This window comes from Lampris incognitus, chromosome 9, assembly GCF_029633865.1.
Source record: "Lampris incognitus isolate fLamInc1 chromosome 9, fLamInc1.hap2, whole genome shotgun sequence".
NCBI classification, from domain to species: Eukaryota; Metazoa; Chordata; class Actinopteri; order Lampriformes; family Lampridae; genus Lampris; species Lampris incognitus.
Window position 1 is genome coordinate 48,374,398 of NC_079219.1, and position 14,052 is coordinate 48,388,449.

At 42.0% G+C, this 14,052-nt stretch overlaps 1 protein-coding gene across 1 annotated transcript in view; it reads left to right on the forward strand.

Annotated features, from left to right (window-relative positions):
- notchl (notch receptor, like) overlaps positions 1-11,976 on the forward strand; it is a 35,129-nt gene extending 23,153 nt beyond the window's left edge. Inside the window, exons 5-11 of the mRNA XM_056286073.1 lie at positions 1,063-1,393; positions 2,198-2,373; positions 5,569-5,630; positions 5,964-6,093; positions 8,096-8,193; positions 9,125-9,459; positions 10,097-11,976. Coding sequence (XP_056142048.1) covers positions 1,063-1,393; positions 2,198-2,373; positions 5,569-5,630; positions 5,964-6,093; positions 8,096-8,193; positions 9,125-9,459; positions 10,097-10,607 — 1,643 coding nt within the window. The 3' untranslated portion in view covers positions 10,608-11,976. The remainder of the gene's footprint in view (positions 1-1,062; positions 1,394-2,197; positions 2,374-5,568; positions 5,631-5,963; positions 6,094-8,095; positions 8,194-9,124; positions 9,460-10,096) is intronic.
- Positions 11,977-14,052: the final 2,076 nt, after the last annotated feature.

Below are 14,052 nucleotides of genomic sequence, written 5' to 3' on the forward strand. Positions count from 1 at the left end.
AAATAGGGCTTGATATGGAGCTTTGAGGCACTCCACAGAGGATGGATGTTAAGGAAGAAGAGAAATTTCCAATCTTTACAGAGATGTTCTGTCTTGTAGGTAGGAGGTGAGGCAGAATCTTAAATACCAGTCTCATACTGAAGATGGTCAAGCAGAATAGCATGATTGACTGTATCAAAGGCAAAGGAAATGGTACAATTTCCTAAATGAATAGACAGCAAAAGATCGTTGAACACCTTTAAAAGGACTGACTAAGTACTATGGTGTGCCCTAAAACCAGACTGGAAATTATCCAGAATATTGTTTTTGTTAAAAAAGGAAGAACACTGTGAAGGAACAACTTTCTGCAGAATGTTGGATTAAAATGGCTTTTTTCTTTTTCTTTTTCTTTTTTTACATCATATGTCTATATATCAACACCCACCAGAAAGATGGACAGAGTCTATCAAGAACTGATTCATATCATACAAATTTTTGTACTGATAGAAACCTTGGATTAAAAAAAGCTGCATTATGCTGATGTTTCCAGTCTAATATCACTGTTGTTGTTTTTGTTGTTTTTACATATATTAGACAAAGAAAGGTTTTTATTTCTTCCTCAATCCCCCTGTATCTGGTTCCATTACCCACATGAAATGAAGACAAAGAAAATGATCATGTGATTTAATTCTATTCATATTTCCTTTTTATTCAGCAAATATGTTTACATTGCAATTTATCCCATTTCCTTTTACTGAATAAAAAGTTTAGCCACTTCAAGCAAGCGTGAAAACTCAAATGAGACTTTTCAAGACTTTCAAGACTTAATTGGCATCATCAATCAATTACGATTGCAAGGAAATTGTTTTGGTACATGCTCACAAAATGAAAAAAACAAAACAAAGGACAGATAGCAACATACTTAAAACCCTGACAGTAAAAATTGAATTTTGGAGATTTAATTTGATATTTTTCATCTCACCCTGTTCGAGGTAGACATCATGTGACACGTTTAACAAAAGCTACCTATTTCTACCCAGTGGTCATGGGTAATGTATGGCATTTCCACTTTTACTTTCAAAGAACCCACCCCTGCCTGGCTTTGGGCCGTCATCGCAGTCGCCGTGGGCCTGGGCCTGATCTTGGCCTTGGTGGTTTTTCTGGTGGTGAGGAGAATCAGGCAGCGGCAGGTGGACAGCGAAAGCGAAGACAGGGTGAGACACCGCTCCACACTGACCAACAGAGAAAAAGATGGCGACGCCAAGGCCTGGACAATGCACAAACACCAACAGGAACAGAGGGCCCGCTCCGGGAGAGAGAGAGAGAAGAACAGCTTAAGGAAGAAGAAGAAAGTAAAGGAGGCAGAGAAGAAGAGGAGGAGGGAGCCGCTGGGGGAGGACGCCATGCGGATGCGGTGAGTGGCGCTGAACTGTTGATCTAAAAAACTCATTTGAAGATTTTGGCTGATACCATAGTAATAAAGTACAAGTATTTTGTTATCGTACTTACGTGTAATTTTCAAGAATCTATAAATATGTATCAAATTTTGCAAAGTTTTGACTTCTATATCACATTTCAAGTCAAATATCTATACTTTGTATACTTTTTTCTCCACTACATTTCACTATATTAGAAAATGACAAGTACATTTACTTTTGATACTTCAAGTGCATTTAAGAGAAAGTAATTACATATTTTCACCTTAGTAGAATTGTGGTATTATCACAGAATTGTGGTATTATCACTTTCCATCCATTATCCAAGCCGCTTATCCCAATCAGGGTTGCGGGAAGCTGGAGCCTATCCCAGCAGGCATTGGGCAGCAGGCAGGGAGACACCCTGGACAGGCCACCAGTCCATCACAGGACCGACTCATTGTCACTTTTACTAGAATAATTTTGTGCCAGGGTGTAGTTGTACTTGTACTCAAGTTAAAAGTCTGAGTACTTCTTCCACCACCGGTTATAGTACAGTTTATCTGCTTATGGGTGTGATGATGGGTGTCCACTTGCCACTGATAGGTTTGGATCGTGGGGTCAATGTATGCCCCATCACTCAACAACTATGATAACTCAGAAAGTATTTATTTTTAGAAGAATATACTCATAATATTTTGTATTTCATCAGGGCATTATAGTGTAATTTTTATGAGAAACAACAAAAAAACTCACATGTTAAATCTTTTCACATTGTTGTGTCAACATTACTTGGACATCAGGCCTCTGAAAAGGGAGCTGGACATCGGTAGTGACACAGACTTCACCCAGAGCTCCATGGAGGACATCAACTCTCGATGTTCCAGACGTCAGGAGGACAACTCCATCTGCGACCACCGGAACCCGGAGCAGAAACACTACCGGCCTGGCCACCCACAGCCCCACCGCCCTATACAACGTAAGGAAACCTCTTTTTATTCACATCTGAAAGTTTTGATGTTTACAGGGTAACAAAACCCTAAACCATTTTAGTGAGTCTGCTGGCATCTACAGGTTAAAAACCATCTAAAGGTTAAAAACATTTAAGACTGGTCTTGGTATTTTTCCTCAAGGATGAATAGGGTGTTTTGATTCTGATTCTGTTACTCTGATGTTAGCATAGCAGGATAAACACAGCTGCAGCTAGCATTTATTTAGCACTTTTAGAAATAGATTATTCTATTGTCCTTTTGTGAAACTGCTTAGCAATCAATCAACCAATCAATCCGTCTTACTTTATATACTTTTTTTTTAAAATGCAACACTTTTTCCACTACATGAAAGTGCATGGATACAAAGAGGGTAATGCTAAAAGAAGAAAACAGATGAAGTAAATAATTAGAAATAATTGAAAATTTAAAACCTTAAGAAAACTGAGTGAATATTATTATTATTATTATTATTATTATTATTATTATCATTATTATTATTCCCCCCGACCCTGAGAGCAGGATAAGCGGTTTGGATAATGGAAGGATAGATGGAATGGATGGATTGTTTCTTTAGTGTTTCCTGTTTTACATCCTGTAGAGCTGGGTCCAAACGGACCTGAGGCCTTCTTTATGAGGCTTAGAGCTCAGATGACCACTGGTGTTATTTTGGTCTTCATACCCCACATCCTGTTGATTTCAATCTCTCGGTCTTTGTACTTGGTCAGCTTCTCTGTGACTTTCACTGAGGTGTTTTTTTTGGATGGTATTGCCATGTCGATGAGCATGCACCTCTTTTCCTTCCTGTCCTTGATAACAATGTCGGGCTTGTTGGCTTTTATCTTTCTGTCAGTGTGGATGGGCATGTCCCAGAGGATGATGACATCATTGTTCTCAGTGACCGTTTTTGGCTGATGTTCGTACCACTTCTCAGTCGTCTTGATCTTGTAACTCCTGCATATCTTCCAGTGTAGGTATGCTGCTGCCTTGTTGGGCCTGTATATGTACTTGGTCTGTGCCAGTTCCGGGCAGCCTGAGACAATGTGGTCAATGGTTTCTTCATACATTCCACAAATTCTGCATTTTGGGTCTGTTCCATCGTTGATGATGCAATGGTGATAGGATCTGGTTGCCAGGCTCTGGTTTTGTTCAGCGTTTATCAGGCCCTCCATCTCTGCTTTCAGTCCGGTGCTCCTCAGCCACTGGTGTGTCTTTTGTTGGTCCACATCTGCGTCATTCATTCTTTTCGGGTATTCCCCGTGCATTGCTTTGTCCTCCTAGGTTTTTTGCAGTTGCTGCTGGCCATGGTGTTTTGCCTTCTGCTTCACTCATTTGGTGTAGATGGTAGTTGCCTCATTTTCTGTTGGTGGGGTTTCTGGGACATCAAGCTCTTTCTTTCATTGTGCAGCTTCTTTATTGATAGAGTAGATCTGATATTTTACCATTTGGAGGAGTGGGTCATCTGTTTTTGTCAGGTATGCATCCAGTCCAATAGTGGTAGTCTTGAAGGCCAGTTCGAGTTGGACTAGGCCTCGTCCTGCTGAAGCTTTTGGTAGATACAGCCTGTTGACATCTGCTTTTGGGTGGTGCATCTTCTCCATGGTTAGTATCTTTCTTGTCTTGGTATCTAGTCTGTTAATGTCGTTCAGTTTCCAATTGATGATGTTGAAGCTGTACGTCACTACAGGTATCGCTAGGGTGTTGATAGCGTCAATTCTGTTAGCCACATTGAGTTCGCGCTTCACTACCATACGCACTCTCCTGTGGTACTCTTTCCGGATCTTTTCATAGTTGAGTGTTGTATGCCATCTCCTTCATTCACTCCTAGGTACTTGTATATGCTATCTTGGTCTATCTCTTTGATTATGGTGTCTGTGTCAAGGTCTAAGTCTGCAGTCTTGGTTTCTTCCTATCTTGAAAGTGGCTTTGGCACACTTGTCGATTCCAAATTCAATCTTGATGTCATCGCTAAAGGTCTTGACGATGGTGAGCAGACCCCTCTGCTGATTGTTGTCCTTGGTAAACATCTTGAGGTCGTCAGTGTAGAAAAGGTGAGTCAGTTTGCCATTCTGTGATTTGTATCCATAGCTGCTGTTGTTCAGTAGATTGCTGAGTGGCACTTGTGCAAGGCAGAAGAGCAGTGGTGATAGTGAGTCCCCTTGGAGGATTCTGCTTCTGATGTTGATTGGTCTCGATGTTAGCGACCCCGCTGCATGAGGGGGATTCAGGGTGGTCTTCCAGGTCTTCATGCTGTCTGTGATGAATTTGACAGTTGTTGGGCAGACTCTGTAGCTTGAGGCTCTTCTCTATCCAGGAGTGTGGCATGCTGTCAGATGCCTTCCTGGAGTCAATCCATGCTGTTGACAAGTTCTTTTTCTTTGATTTGACCTCTTGCAATATGGCTTTATTGATGAGTAGCTGGTCCTTGCATCCGTAGCTACCTTCCTTACATCCCTTCTGTTCTGCTGGTAACAAGTTGTTTTTGTCGAGGAAGCTATAGGTCCTCTCGCTTATTATCAATTATTTATTATTATTATTATTATTATTATTAGCATCATCACTATCAGGGTATTATTATGACATAAATCATGGTATGGATTGAAACTCACAGTACGGAGTTAATAGGTCCTAGAAAACAGTACAGTCTGTTCAAGACCTAAGAAATACAAATGGATTTACATTTACATTCAAGATTTGTATAAGTATGTTGACATGTTGCACTGCTGATTATATTTTCTTTTTCAGTACTATCTTAGGAGTAGAATGCACTTTAGCTGTTGGGCTTCAGTCTCCAGATCATGTCCCCAGATCTATCCTACTCTTTAGGATTTATGATTTTTGTGGTTCTTAATCAGGTCCTCAGGCACCAGTACTGCTGGATTTCTATTCTACCAGATAGTTCATTGTAAACACTTGTTTTTCCAGGTATAAAACCTTCCTGATTCGAGGCTGGAATAACTTGAACAACAAGTGAATGGGATGAACTACTTGGTAGAATAGGTAACCAGCAGTACTGGTGGTATCTGAGGACTTGATTGAGAAATACTGATCTAAGCGCCCAATGCATGGATAGGAAGATAAAACAGAAGAGCTAAACAGAGAGGCAGCGTATGTATTTTGACTGAAATAAACAATACGGACAGGTAGGAGGGGTGTTCAAATTAAATATTTGTTTTCCCTCACAGCTCCACCGAGAGGATGGGAAAGGAACGCCATCCCTCCACCACTGCTCAGTCCTCCGCAACAGGTGAATGCCTCCTTCTCTTCCTGGAGAATTAAGAAGGAATCAGTTGTCACCTGTATCCCCCCCCCCACCCCCATCTTGTTACTGACCTACTGGTCTCTACTATGTTCTGTCCTATTGTCATTTAGATTCTGTTACTCAGTTCAGTTGGATTTCTGATGCTTGTAACTGCTGTTCAGTTTTAAAGTTTTTGTTTTGATTTTGTTTCTATCACTTCACTTTTTTCATTTTACCAAGAAAGTAAACCATGTGAACTGAATGAAATTAGTTTGACTTGAAACTATGCTGAACCAAAATGAACCAACTCATTTCTATATCGCTCTGTTTGTCTGCCAGTCGGCTCCAGTGCAGTGGTGTGGTCCAGATGGCTCTGTGGTTCTGATCCGGGCAGTCCGTAGTGGGCTGGACAGGGTGGTCCTAGAGTTACTACGGGCGGGAGTACCGGTCAACAACACTGATCATACTGGTATTTCCTTGCTGTTAACTGTTCAACCAGTAGCTCTCCTCTATGCCTGGTTCACAAGTCTTGGATAGGAAGGAAAAAAATGGGCTTTTCATTCTTTGGATTGTCCTGATCTTCTTGAGGGACAATATTAGTGCCAGAGAGGTTAGACAGTCTCATCAAAGTATTTGAGTTGATTGACAGATTACATGAAAAATTTTAATGCTGGACCCTACCGCCTAACACACACACACACACAGGTAAAAGTAAATAATTTGCCATCATGATAAGACTGACGTCTGCAAAACCCATAAACCAACTCAAGCATCTATGTTGAAATGTAAACGGCGTGTCCCCGCTCTGGAGTGGGAGCAGAAATTACAACTTAATTTAACGTTGAGCTGAAATTTAAGCACTAATTTTTCTAAACATCATTTGTTACTTTAATCAGCATGCATTTTGTACTGTCACTTTCTACCAAAAAAAATAATGTACAAAACGTAGAATTCCAGTTTTACTATTTCGCTGGTTCAGCTTCCCTCAGCCCAGCATTTCTTCTGATACTCATATTGTCATCAGACATCCGTGTACATACAGCCTATCAGATCAAATTATCAAAATATGAAACCCCGCCCCTGAAACCCCACCCACCCTCACCACAAATCCTTGCTTGTACTTGTTGTCACTCAAACATCAACTCATGAATATTAAACGAGGACAAGACCACTCCCTCACAGTTCTTTGGACAAACGAGAAAAAGTATGGCTCAAAACAGATCTGCATGTTAAGTTTAGTACGCCTGTCTGTGCCCTTGACCGAGGCATCGCCCACTGCTCCTAGCTACACAGCTAGGATGGGTTAAATGAAGAGCGTAATGTCCCTACGGGGATCAAAAAAGTATCTCAAATAAATAAATAAAGTCATAAAAATACCGACAATATTAGTCAATTTGAAAGTATATTCAGAAATATGGCATCACCTCCATGACAACATTTTTCGAGGGAGACAGTGTATGACCAAGACTTCTGCTCTTCTGTAATCGACATCTGTCAGACCTGCGTTCTTTCAAGATCCAGCTGTTTGGGCGTCCGTTCGTGACTTGCCTCGATCTCTGAAGTCTCTCCCGAGTCTTGCCACTAATCAGCTCTCAGAGATCATTTTTACTTGAGACGCTGCACTGTAGCTGCACTTCCGCACAAGCCGTGCGCCCTGTCGTAGCCCCCACCCTCCCCCCGCTCCCCCTTCTGTATCTTAACGCTCGCGATCTTTGGCATCGTTGGCCCAGTTGTTTCGCTGTGACGTCTTATCCCAGATTAAGGCTTGAAATGAAAAGAAAAAAAAGTTTCTGAATGTGTTGTGATGCCGCTTTAAAAGTTTTCAGAGATGAAAAGTCAAATCTGATTACTGATTTTGTCATAGGAGGATATATCTGGTAATGTAGCCGTGAGCAGGTTATTCATTCATACATACACTCTTACCTGTACATGGAGGGGATGTGAGTACCTGGTGTAACTTAACCCTCGTCTCTCTTACGTCCCCTCTTTTGTGTCCCTCCTCTCTTCCTTTCATCTCTCATGGCCGTCTCTCCTCTCTGTGCCATCTACAGAACCGCTGTTGCCCCCATCTGACTCAGAACAAAGTTAATATGTTCTACAGCCCGGGCCCGGGTCGACGGACATATTAACATTGTGACATTTTTTTCCTTTTCTTACTTCCTCTGGCTTTTATGTCTTTTTCCTGGCCTTTGTTTCCTCTCTTTCTTTCTTTTCTTTTATTTCCGTCTTTGTTTCTCTTCATTGTGTTTTATCATTCTCAAGTTTTCAATTTTTTCATCATCCTCTCTCTCTCTTTCTCTGTGGCTGGAGTCATTATTTTCCAGTTCTCCATCCTCCCTCTCATCATAACCTCCTGGGCTTTGTCTCTGTTGTGTGATGGTTGTTCACTGGCTGACTTAACCCCTCCCCTCCTCCTCCTCCTCTCCCCCCTCACCTCTCTCCGCTCTCAAAACGCCCCCTTTCTCTACTAGGCAGATCAGCCCTGCACTGGGCATGCTCAGTAAACCACCTCTCCCTAACACGGACGCTCATTCGCTATGGGGCCGCTGTGGACCTGCAGGACAACAAGGTAATACAACCTGGCTGTGCTTTCATTCAACCCTGTTATAATCATATGGGTACCGCTTTACAATAAGGCATACATTTTAACAATAAATCTACCGACCACTCAAAGCACTTTACAATGTATGTCTCACATTCCATTCACCCATTCACATACACATTCATACACTGATGACGGAGGCTTCCATGCAAGGTGCCGTCCTGCTGCAGTTAAGGCTTCAGTGTCTTGCTCAAGGACACTTCGACACGCTCTCTGGAGGAGCCAGGGATCAAACCAGCAATCTTCCAATTACTAGACGACCCGCTCTACCGCCAATGAACCTGTTTAAAATGTGGTTATCAGTTACTTTACAGATGGTTTATAAATAATTTGTTAATAGGCTATAAATCAGTAATAAGATGTTACCGTACATTATTTAAAAGACTTTTTGGGTTGCCAGGTTAGACAACTACAATTGCAGTGGTTAAGTTTAGAGTTAAGGTTAGGTCATGGTTAATGTTAAATAGTGGGTAAGTTTAGGGTGTAGGGTAGGCCATGGTTAGTAGTTAGTGGTTAGTGAGTAGTGGGCTAGCTTTGCCTAATCACATGATTTCCCAGAAGATATCTATGGAGAAGCGCCCGATGTGAGCTGACTACCCAAAAAGTATTTTTTTATTAATGTAATAAGATCTTATTAGGATTAATGATACATTAATAAATGAGTTTAAACATAATCAGTAACCACTTATACACCATTTATAAAGAATGTCTTATTGTAAAGTAGTACCATGAAATATAATGAGCATGCAGCGCAGCATAGAACACTCTGGGTGTTTGGATGCTCCCAATGGGATTTGAATGCCTGTGTAGGTATTCATACTGTTATAGGCTTTAGATGGAGTCCACATACAATAGCTAATGATTTGTGGTCCTAATCTTTCTTCTGTTCCTCTGACAGGGCGAAACACCTCTGTTCCTCTCCGCCATCCATGGTTGCTATGACACTGCCAGGCTCCTCCTCCTCAATGGCGCCAATCTTGATCTTTGTGACCGGAGAGGACGTTGTCCTATTGATGTGGCTCGAGAGGGCATGCGCCACCAGGTTCTGGAGCTCCTATTGGCTCACAGGATGCAGAGAGGCCCTGCACCTGTGGAACCAGCCAATGAGATGCTGTGGGAGGAGCGTGCTCTGATGTATTCTCCATGGGTAGGAACAACACCAGGCTTGTCTGGGAGAAGTGCATCCTTCTCGGGGGTCATAGGGCATAGAGATATGACCCCACCACCACAAAGGTATGAAGAATGAAAAGCCTACACAAATTAGATACAGTACTATTCATGGTGTAGATCCAGAAAAGTAAATTAGATGTTGATCCATCAAGCAGGCATCACATGTTAAGTGGAAAACCGCAGTCCCCCAGCTGAGGCATTGTTTTCCCATGGAAAGAGTGGTGTTACACAACCTAGCAGCATTGTTACCTTGGACAGAGTGAACTGCTCAGATTTTCTTCCTTGCTGTTATTCTAATCATTCAAACTATTTGAAACCTGTTTGCTATTGACCTTTCAAAGTGCCAATCAGCACAATCATGTTGCAGCTTTGTGTGACATGCTAGATAGATATCAGTGGATCTGCTTCAGTGATGAGAAGCTCCGAGTTTTCCGAGCTATATAACATTAATTGGAAATGTCTTTATGCATGAAATCATACCACAACCTAGAATGAAAAAGCATTGCATGGCAATGTAAAAGCCACTTTACACGACTTTAATCTTTGACCACAAAGTGGATCATGAGATCTTTATGACTGTAGTGTTGTTAGCTATTGTCGGCTAAAGAATCTATATATTTGCCCTAAGCTGTGTCAACCTTGCTGTCTGTGTATCTTAGTATCTCAATATAATGTTTTGATCTTCCTCTTGTCCTACTAGTGACTGGTCGATGGGCCGAATGCAATATCCGTCCCCTCAGAACTGGCGACCACAGCTCAACCAGTCAGCAACAGCACTAGTCCCTCCAAGGGTCATGGGTCGCTCACCTCGGCCAATCAGCACCTTACAGGAGGTGACCTCGGAGGCTGAGGATGAGGATCGTGAAAGGTTACAGGAAGTTCCCAGAGCAGCAACGCCTCACTTCCTGTCACCTCAGCCCGCCCCTCGCCAGCGATCCTTCTCTTGCACCCAGCATGCTTTGCAACGTCGATCCAGCACCCACCAGCCTGATCCCAATTATGTTATTGTTACAGACAAACCAGCCAATGAGTCCACACATAGAGTGATTGTGGCCCCTCCCATTGATGTTCCCAGCCAATCAGATCGTCCACCAGTTGCAGACAGTAGCAACAACCTCAGCAGAGGAGAGCCAGTGGCAGCAAACTCAGATCATAAACACACATGTGAGCGGCTTAACAACACCACAGACTTGAGCCAAACAGCATTGTAGAGAAGAGGAGCATGAAACGTTTCCTCCAAAGCATTTCAGCAATGGCTGCATCCATTTCCCAATAAGATTTAATGCTTAAGAACACGTGATGTCCATCCATCCATTTTCGGAACCGCTTATCCTGCTCTCAGGGTCACGGGGATGCTGGAGCCTATCCCAGCAGTCATTGAGCGGCAGGCGGGGAGACACCCTGGACAGGCCGCCAGACTATAACACAGGGCCGACATATACACACACACACACACACACACACACACACACACACACACACACACATTCATACCTAGGGACAATTTAGTATGACCGATTCACCTGACCTACATGTCTGGACTGTGGGAGGAAACCGGAGCTCCTGGAGGAAACCCACGCAGACACGAGGAGAACATGCAAACTCCACACAAGATGACCCGGGACGACCCCCCCGGGGTTGGACTACCCTGGGGCTCAAACCCAGGACCTTCTTGCTGTGAGGCAACCGCGCTAACCACTGTGCCACTGTGCCGCCCGAACATGTGATGTGAATAAGTAAATGTCTTACAAAACTATATTAAAGCACCATATCAAAGTAGACCAAGAGGCAGTGGGTTGGGGTTAAACACGTCTGTCATTCCATGGTCTATTGTCGTAGTGTGGTATTGTCTGTTGTATTGGCAAATCCAATGTGAGAAAGAGGATTGGTAAAATAAATTATATAAGGCGGTCAAACAGGAATACTTTCCAGGGCCCTCAGCTGGATGTGGCCCTGAAATGTGTCTGTTATCATGTTTAATGGATGATCGTGACTTCCCGGTAGGCATTTGTATAGTATAGAGTAGCTTATATTTAAATAATGTATGTCTATCTCTGGCCAACTGAAAGAGAGAGGTCACTAGTGCCCTTTCCCTCTTTCACCTAACATCACCAGTTCCAATATCAGCTGTGTGTTGGGATGTGTTCAGTGCTATAACACAACCATATATAACACGCTAAAGAGGTTTGGGTTGAGATCCTGTGGGATGTGCTGAACATTTTTCCAAGTTTGAGATTTTGAGGATTATTTGAAACTGAAACGCTTTCTTTTTTTTCCATTTTTAATAATTTTCTTTCTAGAAACACTCTCAACTTATTTATTAATATTGAATTTCAAATTTTAAGTTTGTGCCACTAATGCCACTTAAGATCCTTTGCTCCTCAAAACATGGTTTACATTTTATTTATCTGTCACCTGTGTATCACATGAAACTTCCACATCTTGTGGACCTTTTAATACCCAACATTCGCACCGTCTTGATATCCAATACGTTATAGTCTGATTATTGCAGATATATAATGTTCAATTGTGCAGAGTTGTTAAAAATACTTGTTTGTGTAATAAAAATACTAATTTCAATACAAATCAAATTGTATGGATATTTTTATGCAGGCCTCCATGATAAATCACATTGGACTCATTGGATCAAACACAAGTATTTTGAATTCTTTGTGTGGCAGGGATGTACAGTCATTATCTGTTAAACTTGAACATAAGTCAAGTCAATTTTATTTTATTTGTATAGCCCAATATCACAAATTTCAAATTTGCCTCTGTGGGCTTTACAGCAACACAACATCCTGCCCTTAGACCCTTTCATCGGATAAGAACAGCTCCCTAAAACACCTTTAACAGGGAGAAAAAATAGGAAAGAACCTCAGGGAGAGCAACAGAGGAGGGATCTCTCCTAAGACGGACAATGTGCAATGATGTTGTGTTTACACAATTTACAGAACACAACATTGAAAGGAGATAACAGAATTATAATGGAAATATAAAATGTATGAGGAATATGATGCACAGGATGCCAAGCAGTGTCCAGACACCACCGGAACAGTCCAGGACCCAAGCCACGCGACCAGCATCACCATGTAAAAAAACAAAAACAAAACAGGATAACAAAAATTATATGGAAATAAGATATATGTCATGGCGTTCTTATTTTAGTGGTAATTTAGTGTTATTTGTGGTAATTTTGCGCCATCTAGCGGCTTCCCTTGAAATAGAAATGATTTCGTAAATGCGTGGTTCTTATTTTGAAACGATGCATTCACTTCATAACGGTCAACGTTCATTCTAATTCAGGAAGCTGATTGACAGAAGTTGTGTGGTCACGCTGTTCTCTAGGAAATCTTTTACATTTCCTACCAACTCTCTTGGAAGCGTTCATGCCTTGGGAAGGCTTTGCTTGTAAGTATTGACTTAGAAATGTATTTAAGAATATATCGATGGAATGTTTTGAATGCTCGTTTCAATCGCATTAGTTATATTAGCCTCGAAAGCTAATGTAACCGGTTATTTTCTTGCTCGGTGCGGGATCCGATACGGGGTGTGCTGCACAAGGCGACATCACTAACCGCTCGGCTAAAGGGTCAGACCCGTTCGCTAGGGACTAACGTGTCTTATTAGTAGTTTACACTAATCTATGTAACCTGATTGATAGGCTAGGCTAGTGCATGTCTGTTTGTATGGAATATCAGATGTAACGACAAGACACATTCGTAATGTGCGTTTTATGTTTATTTACAGTTTTAAAAAAAAGAATAATACTCCATTGCTGAACTGAAGACAAGTAAAAGCCTAAAAAGTACATCTTGCCTCTGAAGTTCATCGGATGTGTTAGCTGTTAGCTGTCTGTCTAGTTGAGCGAAAGGGCGTGAAATGAGGACAGAACAATATATAAAAAGAAAACGTGATGAGGGGAATGCCAAGCAGAGTCCAAGTGGTGACCACCATCACCACGGAGACCTGGGAGGAGGACCGACTGTACGTGCACACAAGGGAGACTCCCATGACACCATTCACACACGTAAAAAGAGAAAGGAGAAGACATCATTCAGAGAGAGAGAGAAAAGACATGTGAGAGAAGAGAACCGTTTGCAATAGTCATTGGTCATAATCAGTCGAGTCATCAATTAGTCATAATCTATACGCTATAATCTTGTCGGCAGAACAGTGGTTGGTAAATTAATTGAGACAGAAACGGACCTACAGTCCAGTAGTAGAAGCACAGAAGTGGGATCAGAGTCCATAGCTAGTAAAAGGTCGTTCACCACTCTGGTCAGAGTATATGGATCGAAAGTTGTTGATACACAACTCTCTCTAGTAATTTAGAAAAGAATGGAAGGTTAGAGACTGGTCGATAGTTATTAAAGAGAGACTGACATGCGCTTTCCGAACACATTTTTAACATTGGGAGCTTGAATCCTAACCGAAAATAGGCGTGGGTTTATGAGTTCAAAGCTTTTGGCTGCTGTCTTCCTGGATCCATGTCAGAGGTCACCGCGCTTCCGCTACCGCTCATACCGCTCATGTCCGCCGACATGATAACTGACCGATAAACGTCGATTAATATCACAATTCGGTGAGTATTTTGACTTCATAACTCAAAATCTGTTACAAATAACAATAACACAGAGGTACGTGGATATTGTG